Here is a 15,844-nt window from a genome sequence, read left to right as displayed (position 1 = left end):
AGAGAGCTAATACCTGGCACTGTAAATGGGTGCTGAGTAAATTTATATTCTCTCTGGAGTCATTTAAGAATGAGCTGTGTGGTCACTAAAGTTGCTAGAGAGGAAGGTCAAGTGTCAGATGGGTATAAACATGTTCATGACCTTCCAAGCGTGAAAATCTGTTTTCTTAAAAAATAATTATTTCCCTTCTTGGCAGTAATACTGCAAGTTAATTATCGACTACTCCCCAACCTGCCCCCAATCTATAACAGTGGCATTGGTCCCAGGGATGGGAAACTAAGGCTTAGAAAAGATATGAGTCAAATCATGGGAAGAGGAAGGCAAATCATCAGTTAATTAATAATGACTGAGTGTCCATGTTACAAAGCATATTGTTCTGAGCTCTAAGTCTGTGCACAGCAGGAAAAGATGAGGAGAAAAGGTTTCCACCCAAAACTCAGTCCTAGCTTTGTCTTGAATTTACTGTGGGAACTTCAGGTTTTTCTTAAGCTTTGGTTTCATCTCTATACAATGGGTGAGGCGGGAGTAGAAATATACCTCTAGTCTAATTTCATCTTGAATAACTGATATAAATTGTTTGTATTCAAAAATCAGATGTCAGAAGAAAGGCCTTGCCTTTCTTTTTTTTTATTATTTTTAAAAATATTTTTGTAGTTGCAGATGGACAGCATGCCTTTATTTGTTTAGTTTTTCATGTGGTTCTAGGGATTGAACCCAGTGTCTCACACATGCTAGGCAAGTGCTCCGCCACTGAGCTACAGCCCCAGCTTTTCTTTTTAAAAGCAAGAGAAGCCACAGAATCCTGGGAACTCAAAAGAACTTTTAGATATGATAAGTCAGTCTAAGCCTACCCCTGTGTGATTAATGAACACTTATAAAATGTGAGGTGTGCTATAGTGCAAAACCCATACCAGATCTCAAAGAGTTAGTATGAAAAACAGTAAAATATCTCATTAATGTTTATATTGCTTTATATTAATTTTTCATTAAATTGAGATTAAGTATATTAAAACTAATATTACCCTTTTTTCTTCTTTTGTACCTTTTCAGTGGGGCTCCTAGAAAATGTCAAATTATAATATGGCTCCCATTAATTTCTAGTGAACACTGGTCCAGGGAAAAGCTGAAGCCCAGAGAGAGGTTGTCTTCTCAGTCAAGGTTCTTTCTATTCTCAATGAACTGTGGAAGCCATACTCCAAGATGGCCCCCAAAGATCCTCATCTCTTGCAGCACCCCTGACATCCCTTTCATACTAAATAGGGCTCATCTGTTTGGAAACTGCAAAAATTACTGTATGACTTCCAAGGCTTAGACATAAAAGTCACAGTGTCTCCTACTTTCTCTCTAATATCACTTGCTTGGAGAAACCACATGTTTTATCATAAGAACTTTCTAGTAGTCTCTATCAAGGGAGCCACATGGTGAGGAACTGAGGCCTCCTCTCAACAACCAGAACCAACCAGGAAACTGTGTGAACATCTTGGAAGCTATCCTCCAGCCCATCAAACCTTCAGATAATAGCTGACATCTTTAATCCAAAATCATCCATAACCCTAAACTAGAAACATCTAGCTAACCAAAAAAACAAATAACCCAATTAATAAATGCGCCAATGACCTGAACAGACACTTCTCAGAAGAGGATATACAATCAATCAACAAATATATGAAAAAATGTTCATCATCTCTAGCAATTAGAGAAATGCAAATCAAAACTATTCTAAGATATCATCTTACTCCAGTCAGAATGGCAGATATTATGAAGACAAACAATAGTAAGTGTTGGTGAAGATGTGGGGGAAAAAGGCACACTCATACATTGCTGGTGGGACTGCAAATTGGTGGTGGGACTGCAAATCAGCCTACAGGGACACAGCCACATCAATGTTTATAGCAGCCCAATTCACAATAGCTAAACTGTGGAATCAACCTAGATGCCCTTCAGTAGATGAATGGATAAAAAAAAAAAAAATGTGGCATTTATATACAATGAAATATTACTCAGCAATAAAAAAGAATAAAATCATGGCATTTGCAGGTAAATGGCTGGAGTTGGAGAAGATAATGCTAAGTGAAGTTAGCCAATCCCAAAAAAACAAATGCTGAGTGTTTTCTCTGACATAAGGAGTCTGACTCATAGTGGGGTAGGGAGGGGGAGCATGGGAGAAATAGATGAACCCTAGATAGGGCAGAGGGGTGGGAGGAGTAAGGAGGGGGCAGGGGGTTAGCAATGATGGTGGAATGTGATGGACATCATTGTCCAAAGTACATGAATGAAGACATGAATTGGTGTGAACATACTTTATATACAGAGATATGAAAAATTGTGCTCTATATGTGTAATAAGAATTGTAATGCATTCCACTGTCATGTAGTTAAAAAATAAAATTAATTAAAAAAATTTGATAATAAAAAAAAGAAACATCCAGCTAAGCTTCTCCCAAATTTTTGATCTACAAAAATGAGATAATAAATGTTTACTATAGTTTTAAGTCAATAAGTTTTGGTGACTCATTATGCAGCAAGAGGCAACCAGTCCACAGCATTCTAATCTTAAGGGTCTCATGTAGGAACATTCACTTTCCTCTTCAGCATTTGTAGTGTGAAAAATTATTATTTTTGTGGTGCTGAGGACTGAACCCAGGGCCGTGTGCATGCAAGGCAAGCACTCTACCAACTGAGCTATATCCCCAGCCCAAGAAATTATTCTTGTTCTTCCTGTAACCTCTGACCCAGTTCAGGGTATCCCAACCCAAAACAGGGAAATTATCAAACTTGAAGAATCTAACCCAGGAAGACAAGATCCCACTTTTTTCTTAGATAATGCTCTTCCCTTTATTGCAGAAGACACCCAGGTCTCTTGAGAATGCAAAAAGTGCCACATCACGTCATTTTAACGTGGGCCATCAGGGATTGATTCCTACAAAAATCAATGGAACTACACCAGAAATATTCAATTAGATACAGTGTTAGGAAATTAACAAACAATTGAGAATGTCAGTCTATGATATCTGAGTTTCTCTAGGCTGAGAAACTGGCCATACTAATGTTATACAGCATGTCTTTTCATGTTTTCAATCTAGAACCTGAGGTAGGCAAAGATAATATAATTAAACTGTAACACATAAACAGACAATGGTTCAGAGCTCATGATTTGCCCTTGGTCTCACAGTTAGTGAATAACAGGCCAGGTCTAGAACTGGGGTTCCAGTGACTTAAGTCAGATTTGGTGGTTTCTAAGACAGGGTCATCCTGGCTGGGATAACATAAATACTCCTCAGCTGGAGCTGTCGTCTGAGACAAGTGTGCACTTGTACGTCTCCTTAAAGGCCACAAGGAAAGATGGCATTACTTCATCCACGGTGATGTGCCTCTGGAGCTCCTTACTTAGGGAAGTGACGCCTGTCCCAACCAGTCCGCAAGGTACAATATGCTCAAACCATGTGAGGTCCGTAGAGCAGTTCAGAGCCAGGCCGTGGGATGTGATGTGCCTTCCACAACGAACTCCTGCAAGGCAAGTCAAAGGGTTTTAGAATAGATAGCCTCCTCTTCCCAGGCCGTGGGATCTCAGCACAAAGAGGGAACTAGACCAGATGACTGGTTTTCAATTTTTGTTTCTGGAGCATGAATTGTGCTCAGCCTGGGGGATGGGGGCTACCAAACCAAGCTGTCTTATTATGGGGATTCCTTTAATAGAAGGATTATTGCTTTAAAAGTTTGAAAATTAGTGTCCTGTTTTCACATTGTGATTCACAAGTAATCTGGCGATGCACTTTTTATGTCTCTCCGCCCATAAAAAAAGTGTTGGACTATATGACTTCTGAGGACCCTACTGCTTCTGGATATAAGATGTCTCTGAAGAGGTTAAAAAATTTCAAACGCAGCAGTGCGCAGTATGGATTCAAAGCCCACTACGGTCACCCCTGCTGGGTCCAGAGCTCTACCCTCACCTCCATGGGTCCAGCCCCAGGCCCCGCCCCGCAGCGCTCACCGATCGCGCAAACCTTGCGCTCGCCCAGCCAGACGCCGGTGTAGGGTGGGGGCCGCGCGTGGGCGCCCCTGAGGCCCTGGAGTTCGCACAGGCGCACGGCGCACGCCTCCAGCGCCGCCACGTGAGTGCGCAAGCGCAGGCCTAGGCGCCGCAAGTCCAGCAACGGGTGGCAAAGCAGCTGCCCAGGGCCGTGGAAAGTGGCCAGGCCGCCGCGGCCTGTGGAGCGCACCTCGGCGCCCAAGGCCCGCAGCCGCGCCGTTTCCTCCGATGTCAGGCCACCGCGCAGCCCTGCTGTGTACACGGGCCCCGCGGGCTCGCACAGCAGGAGCACGCCCGCCTCAGTCCCCGACGAGGCCTTTGTTGCAGGCTCGGCCTGCAGTCGCCGCAGCCAGCGTTCTTGTAGCGCCAGTAGCTCGGCATACTGCACGCGACCCAGCCACACCAGCCGAACCCCGGGTTGCGACATCTTACTGGCGGTGGCGTCCTGGACCCGGCCCCCAGTCTGGGCCGGAGGGCGGGGATTCAAGGCCACTCCCCGAATCGCTGTTCCGGAGTCCTTGTGTAAGCTCCGGAGAAGCTGTGTGATCAGAAGATTCGGCGTCATCCATTCATTAGTTTCAATAATCAGTATTTAGTATGTGCTGTTGCTGCAGGCACTGTCCTGGGCGCGCGATACAGGGATACACTGCATATGAGAAAGATCTGCGTTGGAACCGTACATTCTTACAGCAGACAACTAGCAAGTGCATTAAAGTATTAAATTACATCATTTCACATAGTGATAAGTGCTATGAAAAGAAAAATAAAGCACGGTAATGTGATGTTAGGTTGACTTTTTAGAAGATTCTAAGATGGAGATGACCGTGCAGGAGGCTTTATAAAGGGCAGGAGAGGGTTGTCCTTCAAGACCATCACCTGTAAGAGGATTGAGGAGGAAGAAGTTGCACTTTGCAACAATTACATCAGAGGCCTTAGCCAAACCCAAGGAGTTCTCTGAGCCTGATATGAACCATCAGTTATTCCAAATTGAAGCAAGGAGCCAGCTTCCTTTAGTGGTGGACAGTCAGGTCCCAGAGAGGAACTCAGTAGTGAGTCATTAGCAACCCACTCCTAGAAGCTGGAGGAATCACTGATTAAGTTCTGATAGTGGCCCACAGCACCCACTGAGTTGCAATTGGAGTGTCATTTGAGCAAATCTGTTTAAAAAGGGGGGGGGGTCTGTTCTCAAACATTTGAACATTTTTCTAGGCCCTTAAAAAGTCACTTCCAGGTGCTGTCCCTGAGTAATACAAGATCTCTGTGAATTATGAGGCCACTATCCAAGAGAAGAAACCAGGACAAGTATAATCTCTCCTTCTCCCTTCCACTCCCCTTCTAAACAGGAAGGCAACCCCTGCACAGGGCATGTGGTTAGATTCAGTATGCAAATGGTGGGGCTAAGGTAATATAAACACTCAATTATTAACTAATCCTCATGTATTTGGGAAACAGTCCCCAGGGGTGGGTAGAGCAGGAAGTGGTAAGAGGAAGAACAGAATAGCAATCAGAGTGAGGCTCAGGGCCAAAAAGTTGGGAAGGAAGACAGACTAGCATTGGCAAAATAGACAATGGTAGGTTTCAGACCAGATCACAAAAGTCATTGTGAGTCATCAATGGCAGCACTTTGGTTGAAAAAATAAACATACCTTTTAGATAGCCAGGGGTTTTGAGGGAAAAAGAGGTTAGATTACATAAGGCCATGTCCCATGGTACCTAAAGCTTATAAATATGTTTTAGTGGGGAAAGAAACTCAAAAGACTTGGTTCTTGAAGAAGATGACTTCAGTGCCCCAGCCTGAAATGTGTTCTGACATAAAGGAGTCCTAAATAGGGAGGCCAGGGATCAGCGGTCATGTTCTATCTCCATCACTGTTTATTTGAGAATGAATTTCTTTGCTTTATCCCTGGGTTCCCATTTTGCCTAGAGCCTGGCACCCAGTAATTCTCAATAAATACTTGCAGAATAGATGAATTATTTGCTAAATAACTTGCTGTGTGTCCTTGAATTGAGACCTTTTACCAAAGTACCAACCAAAAAAACAGAAGCATAGGATCAAGGTGGCCTCCAGGTCCCTAATGATCCCATGTTCTCAGAATGCAAGGACTAGCATCACCTGCAAAAAATATGCAGTCCATATGTCATGTCCACAGCCCATGTATGTCAGGAAAATAGGGTAGGTTTCTGAGGCTAAAGAAGGTGCCCTGAGATGGCATGAAGGACATATGATTTGTTGGGAAAAGCCCGCCAAGAGATCAGTGACTGCTCCAAGAAGAGTTCAGTGGCAGCAGGTGAATAGATAGTACCTCCATTCCTCAAAGTGTTTTGCCAAGCAGTGGCTCCTGTCCCTCACAGCATTTTGTCCAGTGGCAACCAGCTGGATGAGTGATGCATATCCTTTCTACTAATTGCTCTCAGTTTCTCCAGTGGCCAGAGAGAGAGAGAGAGAGAGAGAGAGAGGGCTTTTATATGTTATATTGTAAAAGCAGTGACATCATCAGCATTAGTTTACCTTAGTTTGCTGTGTAACCAGCATCACAAGCAGCAACTATCATAGTGTACATGTAAAAGAGTAGCTTTCTACAGAACACTAACTTGACCTAGTTACCTTTGTACAAAGAGACAGCCCATTTCCTTCAAGATAGTTTGTAACTGGACAGTCTGATCCATGCTCACTCTTATTCTCCCCTTAACTTGGCTAGGTTTTTGGAAAAGGAACATTAGGCACATGGTGTTTTACTTTCCTCCTTTTCTTTAAGGATGACACACTATGGCGTGGTGAATCAAATTTGTATTTAGCCCACAAGACTCAGCTCAGAGCCTGCTTCCTCCACCATGTCTCCTCTACCGCTACCTCAACAAATTGTACCTCTACTTACCAGTCTGCTGTGGTTATTCTTAGTTGGGCTTATCACCTCCATTCCTGACTTAAGAACACAGACTGATAACTAACATTTAAATAGTACTTACCATGTGTTGATTACTCTAAAAGCTTTAAAATAATCAATGCATTTAATATCTTAATAATACATAAAGTAGGTATTACTATTTGTTTCATTTTACAGATGAGGAAACTGAGGCACAGAGTGAATAAATTGCTAACCATTGGACTACTAGAAAGCTTCAGGGAAAAGATTCAAATTTGGGGAAGTTAGGCTCTAGAATCTTTGGCCTTATCAAGGACCCTTTCTTATTGATTTTTAAATACCCCACAGCATACATCCCATGGTCCAGCAAATAGTAGATGTGCGGTAAATGTTTGCTGGATAAATAAACACAGCTACAGTAAGCTAGGCAGCTGGGTATCAGAAAAGCATGAGTTTTCCCTGAGTACCAATGTGCCTGTTGAGTCCCAGAATTTCCCTCAAAATATGTGGTTTGTGTGTCCATCAATCCAATGAATATAGCTATTATCCTACCCTATTTTCCCCCACTCCACAGTGCCAGGGATTAACAAACAAATCTGATTTTGTCCTTGTCCTGGAGAAGCTGCCAATCTTGAGGTAGAGTCACACATGTCCACAGACAATGGCAGCACAGTATGCAGAAGAGGGACTGTCAAGAAATGTTGCATAATCTATAGAACAGATTTTGATTGGGGTTCTGCCTGACCCTAGCCCAAGTATCCAGAGACAGTACAACCTGTCTCAGCTGCTAGCTACCCTTGCCCTGGGGATCCAGAGTTCTGTATGTAGTCTGAATCCTGGGGTTCTTGCTGGCTAACATGACCCTAGATTGAGCCACTTCTCCCCCTTTGGACTTTGATGCTGATAATTGACCTTGACCCTTTATACCAAAGCATGCAGTAAGACATGACTTGAGTCCTTGGTATCATTGGCCCTTTCTTCATCAGCCTCTAAGGAGGTGAAGATCAGACTAAACAAGGCCTGTGGCTAGGGCAACCACACTGTGTAGACTGTCAGCCCTGTCTTGACCTCAGAAATTATCCAGATCCCTTTCCCACCTCAAGGTTCAGGATAGGCAAGGGATTTAACCAAGGGCATCCAGTAAAATAGACGGGACAGGAACTCAGGGCTCCTGACCTTTAGTCTGGTGGTTTTTGCATTATGGGAGAAGGCTGAAATCAGTTTGTGGGGCCCTTTCTTAATGGGTATTACACAGATCCCTATTATATAAAGCAGAATGGCTGTTTAAAGTAAGGTAGGGCTCCCAGAAGATCACCCTCTTGACTTCTCCCTTTCTGTCTCAGCCTTTATGTAAAACCTGTCTGTTTTGTTTTGTTTTAATCATAATCTCTCAATAGTGAGAGTAGGTCCACTGATATCTTAAGCCCAGGTTAGATGGCAGCCACCTCCCTCCTGCTGGTACCTATCCACTTTCTTCCCCTTCCACACTGCAATCAGAGACCTTTCAAAGACCCAGTCCTGTCAGTGCCACCCTCCTGTTTTAAAACATTCATTTGTCCATTTGTCTAGCAATATTTATTAAGTGCTTTCATCATGCAAGGCACTGGAATAAGCACTAGAAGTAGAGTGAATATAATAGTCTCTGCCTATTTGGCATAGGTAGGGGAGCCCACAAACCTGTTGACAATCAAATAAATCACTAAACAAGGTGTGGCGACAAAGACTAAAACAGGAGGATCACCTGAGATAATGTCCATATGAATGTCTCTGAGGATACTGAAGGACAAGCCAGTGTCATTTGGGAGATCATTCCAGGCTGAAAGAAGAGTTTGTGTGAAGGTGTAGGTGATAGATTGAAGAAAATATAAGAAGGGTGGGCAAGGCTGCTGTGAAATAAGGCCCGAGAGCCCTGCGAGTCACATTAAGGTTATTGGTCTTTATCTTCAGAGCAAAGGTAAGGCCATTGAATGGTTTTAACCAAAGCAGTGACACAGCACCATTTACATTTTAAAAATCATGCTGGCTGTAAGAAGGCAAGAGTGGAGGCAGAGAGGTCTGTTAAGAAGAGATTGTTGTAATCCAAGTGAGAAACAGCTGCCTGGGCTCGCGGGGAGGGTGGCAATGGAGATGGAGAAAGGGAAGAAATTTAAGATGGTGAAATCCACAGAACCAGCTCCTTAGTTGAGCATAGGGAGTGAGGAATCAAGGAAGCAATATCACTCATGGACTTGGATAAGAGGGGACACGTATATCCAAACCAATGCAGAGTTTAATAATGAATGTGTGGTTACTATGACACTCAAGAGCTGGACTCAGCACTGGCACTGTGTGTCCTATCCCCGTAACATTCCTCCTAACCCCACTCAGGCCCATGGAAACACTTCTATATCTTGCCTTACATCCTCAAAACACACTACAAGACATAAAATAAGATGAATATGTGAAAGTGCCTAGTTTAAGCAGCTTGGGCAATTGTATGTATTTGTGCAACCACCACCCATGCTGGCTGTAAGAAGGCAAGAGTGGAGACAGAGAGGTCTGTTAGGAAGAGATTGTTGGTACAGTCCAACAATGGAAATTTCCATTTCCACACCCTGATTGATGTTCCATGGATCATCTGCTGCCCATGCCAGAAATGACCACTGTTTTGGAATATGGAAAGCATGTGAGTGACAAGAACTCTAGGGTAAGAAAAGAGACACATCAATTTACTGGTCCTGTGAAATCTATTTTTTTTTTTTTTTTTTTTTGGTACTGGAGTAGGGATTGAACCCAGGGTCTCTACTGCTGAGTTACATCCCCAGCCCTTTTATTTTTTATTTTGAGACAGGATCTTGCTAACTTGCTGAGACTGGCCTCAAGCTTATGACTCTCCTGCCTCAGCTTCCCAAGTCGTGGGGATTACAGGTGTGCATCACCACACAAGTCCTGTGAAATTTTTTCTCTCGGACAGCATGAGTGCATAATATGGTATAATTTCCCAGGGGATTAGAGAGTGTTTTCTTGTTTCTTTCTGTGTTTTCGATTGTGATCTGGGTGGAGTTTAGGAATTACTCAGTATCTGAAACAGTTGCACATGGGAATCAATAAATATTTTGCAATATTAAACAATTTCTGCTACTGTTATAGTTGTTTATATGAAGGTCTAGTTGTGGCACATGTGATTGATTCTTTATAAACTTAGCTATTGCTTTAAGGAATGATGAAGATCAATATAAGTTGTGGTGACTTAGATGACAAAACTAAAACGCCATTTGTTATATGCATTTGTAATTTTTATAAATTTAATATATAAATATCATTATTATGTATTTTATAATTTATTGTGTGTTCTTATATTTGACCATGGGTCTGTGTTTTCTTCTTCTTCCCTCTGGATTTCTCTCCACCTGGGTTCCAGGGCCATGGCCAAAACGCAGGGTGAGGGAGAGCAGGCAGGTTGTCAAGAGAGGAAGTGATTAAATGTTGAACGAGGATCTGGTGGTTGCGAGGTCAAAGACAGGATGGCCCACTTGAAGGTCAGGCATGAGGAGGCAGGCTACCTCCCTGCCTGGAAGGAAGAAGGATGTCCGGGGGTCAGGGATGACACTAGTGGTTTTGGCCATGGGAGAGAAGTGAGAAATATCTAAATTAAGGAGGAAAGGCAGGCAGGAGTTGCAGGATGTCCATGTTGGACTATGTTGCAAAAATAAATGCGTCTGGAAATGAATATGTAAATAAATAAGTACAGGTTTTATTTTTTAAAGCCCCCCAACTCTGTCTTCTTGCTCCGTGTTACCAAGAATGAGGGTAACACTATAAGCTATGAAGGGAAACAGAGATTTTGAGATTTCAGCTGCTCTGGGGAAATTACAAATGAGGTCTGTCGCTATCCTTGTTTCTTTTTTAGTATGAAAAATACCTTGCCTGATATGGGCACCCTGCCACTATTGGGAGAACCGTGAGAATCTAGTTTGTTCTCAAAACACTGCCATGGGGAGGTGAGGTCATAGGGAACATTGCTTTCCCCCAGGGCAGCCCTGACCAAAAGACATAAAAAGACTGTGTCCTAGCAGAAACACTCAAGTGAGTTTCAGGACACATGGCTTCTGGTCTGGCATATTTATATCCAAGCTGGGTACCTGGGACAAGTCACTCCCCATCGCACATCAGTTGTTTTGTATGCAGAATGCGGGGAGGCACCAGGCACCAGATAACCTATGAGGCTGTTTCTGCCTCTCACATTGAAAGAATCTAGCATGTGGTGTGTGTGTGTGTGTGTGTGTGTGTGTGTGTGTGTGTGTGTGTGTTTTGCTTGCTTGTTTTGTTTTGTTTCTAAGCGCTTTATATTCATATATAATAGTTGGGTTCATCTCAACAAACTCATACATGCATGGAATTCAATTTCAGTTCATGATCCCCCTTTTCCCTTCCCTGTTTCCTTCCAATCCTCCTTCCCCTCTCCCATTCTCCTTCCTTTACTAGACTTCCTTTCTCTTGGAGGTTCATGAATTGATTTATATTTGATTGATTCTTTCTGCATGTGGATGTGCTCTTTTTAAGCCCTTGCAGAGGCAAAAATGGGAGTTGGAGAGAAGAAAGAAAATGCTGAGCTGAATAATACGGTTGAATATCCCAGAACTGAAGGAATCTGAGAGGTCATCTAGCTCACTCACTCATTCATTTGGTATTTCTACCAAGCCTAGTTCTGTGTAGGGAAGTGAGGATGAGGAGCCATCAGACTCAGTCCCTGCCTTCATGGAGCTCACAGTCTAGGGAACAGAGGGGATAACTTGGAAATGAGGCAAGAAGTTGAATGAATGAATGAATGAATGAATGAATATGCTCTCAAGTCTCTGAGCTGGAGACCAAGTGTGCAGGGGACAGTAGGGAGCAGAATAAGTGAAACCTGTTCATCTTGCAGAGGTAGAAAACACTTCCAGAGGAAGAATCTAATCAGAGTAAATGGAACTTCAACAGCTGATAAAGGAGGAAACAGCAGGTGGGCGCGATAGTGCATGCCTTAATGCCAGCAACTCCAGAGGCTGAGGCAGTAGGATCACAAGTTCAAAGCCAGCCTCAGCAATTTAGTGAGGCCCTCAGCAACTTAGTGAGATCCTGTCTGTAAATAAAATATAAAATAGGGCTGGGGATGTGGCTCAGTGGTCGAGTGCTCCTGAGTTCAATCCCCGTACCCTCCCCTCCCCCTAAAAGGAGGAAACAGCAGGAGAGCATATGCACAGATGCTGCTGTGTGACTCAGTCATTCCAATCTCTGAATACCCATGTCTTGCCTTATAACTTTTAGGTAAAGATAGCCCAGGAGTTGAGGAATGATTACCTCAGAGTTTCTCAAACTTGTGTCTGTAGATTCCCTCATGGTTAATAGATGTATTCTTAGGAGCCTGAAACTAAGCTAGGAAAACTTTTGAATGTTTTATTTCATTTTGATGATAATACAATTGAATGAAAATAATCATGTTCTAAATTTTCTGGAAGACCCCCACCTGCTCTGGCACTTTGGTGTGTGACTGCTTTGATGCCTGATAGTGCCATAATAATTGCGATAGCCTGAACAAGGTAAATTGGGAGTTGAACTTGATATACAAGATGCCTCCATGCCAAGTGAAAGTCAAAAGGGGTCATGTTCTGGGTTCAGCACTGCCAAACAAAAGAAGGGGGGGGGGAGCATAAAACCAAAACAATGAGGTCTTGTTGAATGGTTAGAGTGGAGGTTTTCCAGAAGTTTGACCAGAACAGCATGGTAGGAACTGTCTGCATTGCACAGAGCTGTGGGTGTGAAAGAAGTAAAAGAACTTGTGCCAGAGCAATCCATACCACACTCAGGTTGCAAATAGCAATTTGCTTTCAGCAAAACGATGGCTTCTGGCATGTTTAGTTGTTTTGTTTGTTTCCCACTTATCTTGCTTCAGAGTTTTAGAGTAGCTATAAGCACAAGGAATTTGTACTGAGTTGTGTGGTTATAAATATGAAAGTGGTATTAACATAAAAATAATTTAAGTTTGGAGTAGATCTGTTAGCATTTTTATACAGGGACCCACGTATTACCTGAGTTCAGAAAACATTCTGTTAGCCTCTTGGTAATCCTCTTTGTTCAGAACTTCTTTCTCCAGTTGAAAGGGAGTCTTTTCAGCTGCTACCTTAGGTCAAAATGACTTCCAAAGAGATGAACCATAACCTATTATCACATAGTTCCAGAAAAAGTTGCACAGGGCCTCAGGGAGGTGAGCGCACCTTCCAGGGTCAGGGACAGTGTGACTTTTGTACTTTTTGTACTTTTCTACTTTCCACTGCTCCCCAATGTGTACCCTCTGCTGCAGCCACGTGGTTGATACCTTAGCAGTGTATATGAAGTGACTTGGGTAAGGTCCTCCATTTCCCACATTCCACTTTCCGGTCTGTAAAATGGTCATGCCAATAATTCTTTTTCTTTCAAGGTTGTTATGAGAATTAATTGGGCAAATGCTTGGAACACAATATAATAATTCTAATCTACACCATTAGTATTGGGCACATTTCCTACTTTTTCTCATTCAATCTTCCCAACAAGCCTGCATGAAGATAGTTTATCTCAAATTTATAGCTCAACAAATAGGCTTACAGAGTGAAGGGAATTTGCTCAAATAGCTGAACTGGAATTCAAACCTAACTCAGACATGCAAATCACTTTTGGCATTATCATTGCACATGTATGGCTCACAGGCTGCCAGCTTCACCTGTGGAAGTCCTGCCTATTTTTAAAAATCCTTACTAGAATTAAGCTCTCTTCCTTTCTTCATGCTTGGCCTCCTGGGTGGCAGGAATTTAATCTAGCTTTGCATCATTCAGGGTCACTTACCCAGGACACACCCACTGTGGGGTGGGGATGGGCCAGATTATCAGCTGTGTAGAACAATCAAATATTCTTTGGCTCTGAGCCCCTACCCAGTGAAGTCACCCACATCTAGAGCCCCTTCCCAGAAAACCCCCACCACTCCTTTTCCTTGGCTGGGTCCCCAGGGTGCACTTTGGTGTTTATTACATTGAATGGAATTTAATAGAGCCTGGAGACTTGGGCTCCAGCTCCTGTCCTGTGATCAATGTCTGATTCAAACAAGTCATTTCTGCTCTCTGGGCCTCATACTCTATAAATGCTATATGTAATAGGTGCTTGGTGAAGTCCTACCAATCATTGACATTCTATGATTTTAAAACTGTAACCAGAGTGTCAGGCTGAGACCTGTGACCAGGTTAAGCTTCTTGCAGCAATACATTTATTGTATTGCTATAGATTTTTTAAAAATATTTATTCTTAAGCTTTAGGTGGATACAATATCTTTATTTTACATTTATGTGGTGTTGAGGATCAAACCTGTGCCTTGTACATGCTAGGCAAGCACTCTACCACTGAGCCACAACCCCAGCCCGGCTATATTATTATATTAAATTTTTTGTGCATGAATTGCAGCAAGAAGGAAAAAAGTGGATATTGAAAACAAAATGTATCAGAGTCATGTGTGCCTTCCAGGCAATTCCCTAGTCAACAATATAAATAAAATTTTGTCTAGAAAAACATTATAATCAACTTTTTTGGATGTGAAAGTTAAGTCTTTCTCCTTTATCCTACTTTTTGTATAATTTTAAAAATAATTCCATTCATCTCCTTTTGTAACTTATAAGCTACAATGCTTTGTGTTGTTCTTTTCAGTATGTTTTAGACAGAGTATTCATTTTTAACTTTCATAGACTGCCATTAAATGATATTGTACCATTTCACATATGATATAAGAATCATAAAATAATATACTTCTGAAAAAAAAGCATACTTCTGTTTCTCATCTCCTGCCCTTTGTGACATTCTTTACATATGGTATAACTATACACTACCTTCTTTTTTATTGTTAAACAGTTAATTTTTAAAAAATAGATATAAATAAAGATTCTTACACATTTACTTATGCAAATAGCCCTTCAGATGCTTTTCATTCCTATGTAGAGATCCATTTTTTTCCATCTGATATTATTTTCCTTCTTGCTGAAGAATTTCATTCTGCCTTTCTTACAGTGCTTGTTCCCTAGTGGTAAATTCTCTCCATTTTTATATATCTGAAAATAAAACCTTTGTTTTGACTTTTTTACATGATGTTTTCACTGGTAATAAAATTCTTGGTTCACAACTTTTTTCAATACCTTAATGACATTACTATACTGCTTTTTCACTTTCATTGTCTCCAACAAGAAATCTGTTGTTATCCTTATCTTTGTTCCTTTGTATATAACATGCCTTTTCCCCTCACTCTGGTTGCTGTCAACATTTTCTCTTTATCACTGATTTTGAAAAATCTAGCTATGATATATATATATATATATATTGTATGTGTGTATTTTGCTGGGGACAGAACCCCAAGCTTTGCACATTCTAGGCAAGCACTGTACCACTGAGCTACATTCCCAGTTCTATGATGTGTCTTTTTTAACTTTAAAAAAAATTTTTTTGTAGTTGTAGATGGACAGCATGCCTTTATTTTATTTGTTTATTTTTATGTGGGGCTGAGGATCAAACCAGTGCTTCATGCATGCCAGGCAAGCACTCTGCTACTAAGCTACAGCCCCAGCCCTCTATGATATGTCTTAATGTAGTTTTCTTCATTTCTTCTGTTTGGCATTTATTTATTTATTTATTTTTAATATTTATTTATTTAGTTAGTTTTCGGCAGACACAACATCTTTGTTTGTATGTGGTGCTGAGGATCGAACCCCGGGCCGCACGCATGCCAGGCGAGCGTGCTACCGCTTGAGCCACATCCCCAGCCCCTGTTTGGCATTTATTGAGCTTTATTTTCAGTGGGTTTTTATTTTAATGAAAATTTTAAGAATTTCCACTGTTATTCTTTAAATATTGTTCCAACTTCCTCTTTCTCTTCTGTGGGAACTCCAATTACATATATGTTAGAATGATTGAAGTTATCCTAC

At 41.9% G+C, this 15,844-nt stretch overlaps 1 protein-coding gene across 1 annotated transcript; it reads right to left on the bottom strand.

Moving 5' to 3' along the window:
- Positions 1-2,814: 2,814 nt before the first annotated feature.
- On the bottom strand, positions 2,815-4,456 carry Lipt2 (lipoyl(octanoyl) transferase 2). The gene is made up of 2 exons (XM_076843983.2): positions 3,991-4,456; positions 2,815-3,506 (listed from the first exon to the last, which is right to left on the bottom strand). The coding sequence occupies exons 1-2, from the start codon at positions 4,454-4,456 to the stop codon at positions 3,277-3,279; spliced, it is 696 nt and encodes a 231-aa protein (XP_076700098.2). The 3' UTR covers positions 2,815-3,276.
- Positions 4,457-15,844: the final 11,388 nt, after the last annotated feature.

This window comes from Callospermophilus lateralis, chromosome 2 (genome assembly GCF_048772815.1).
Source record: "Callospermophilus lateralis isolate mCalLat2 chromosome 2, mCalLat2.hap1, whole genome shotgun sequence".
Classification (NCBI taxonomy): Eukaryota; Metazoa; Chordata; class Mammalia; order Rodentia; family Sciuridae; genus Callospermophilus; species Callospermophilus lateralis.
Note: the sequence above shows the minus strand (reverse complement) of the source record. Positions and strands in the feature narration are given on the sequence as shown.

Coding starts and splice junctions, on each gene's coding strand:
- Lipt2 (XM_076843983.2), bottom strand. CDS start 4,456: ATGTCGCAACCCGGGGTTCGGCTGGTGTGGCTGGGTCGCGTGCAGTAT. Junction 3,507..3,990: donor GCGCAAGGTTTGCGCGATCG/GTGAGCGCTGCG, acceptor CTTGCCTTGCAG/GAGTTCGTTGTGGAAGGCAC.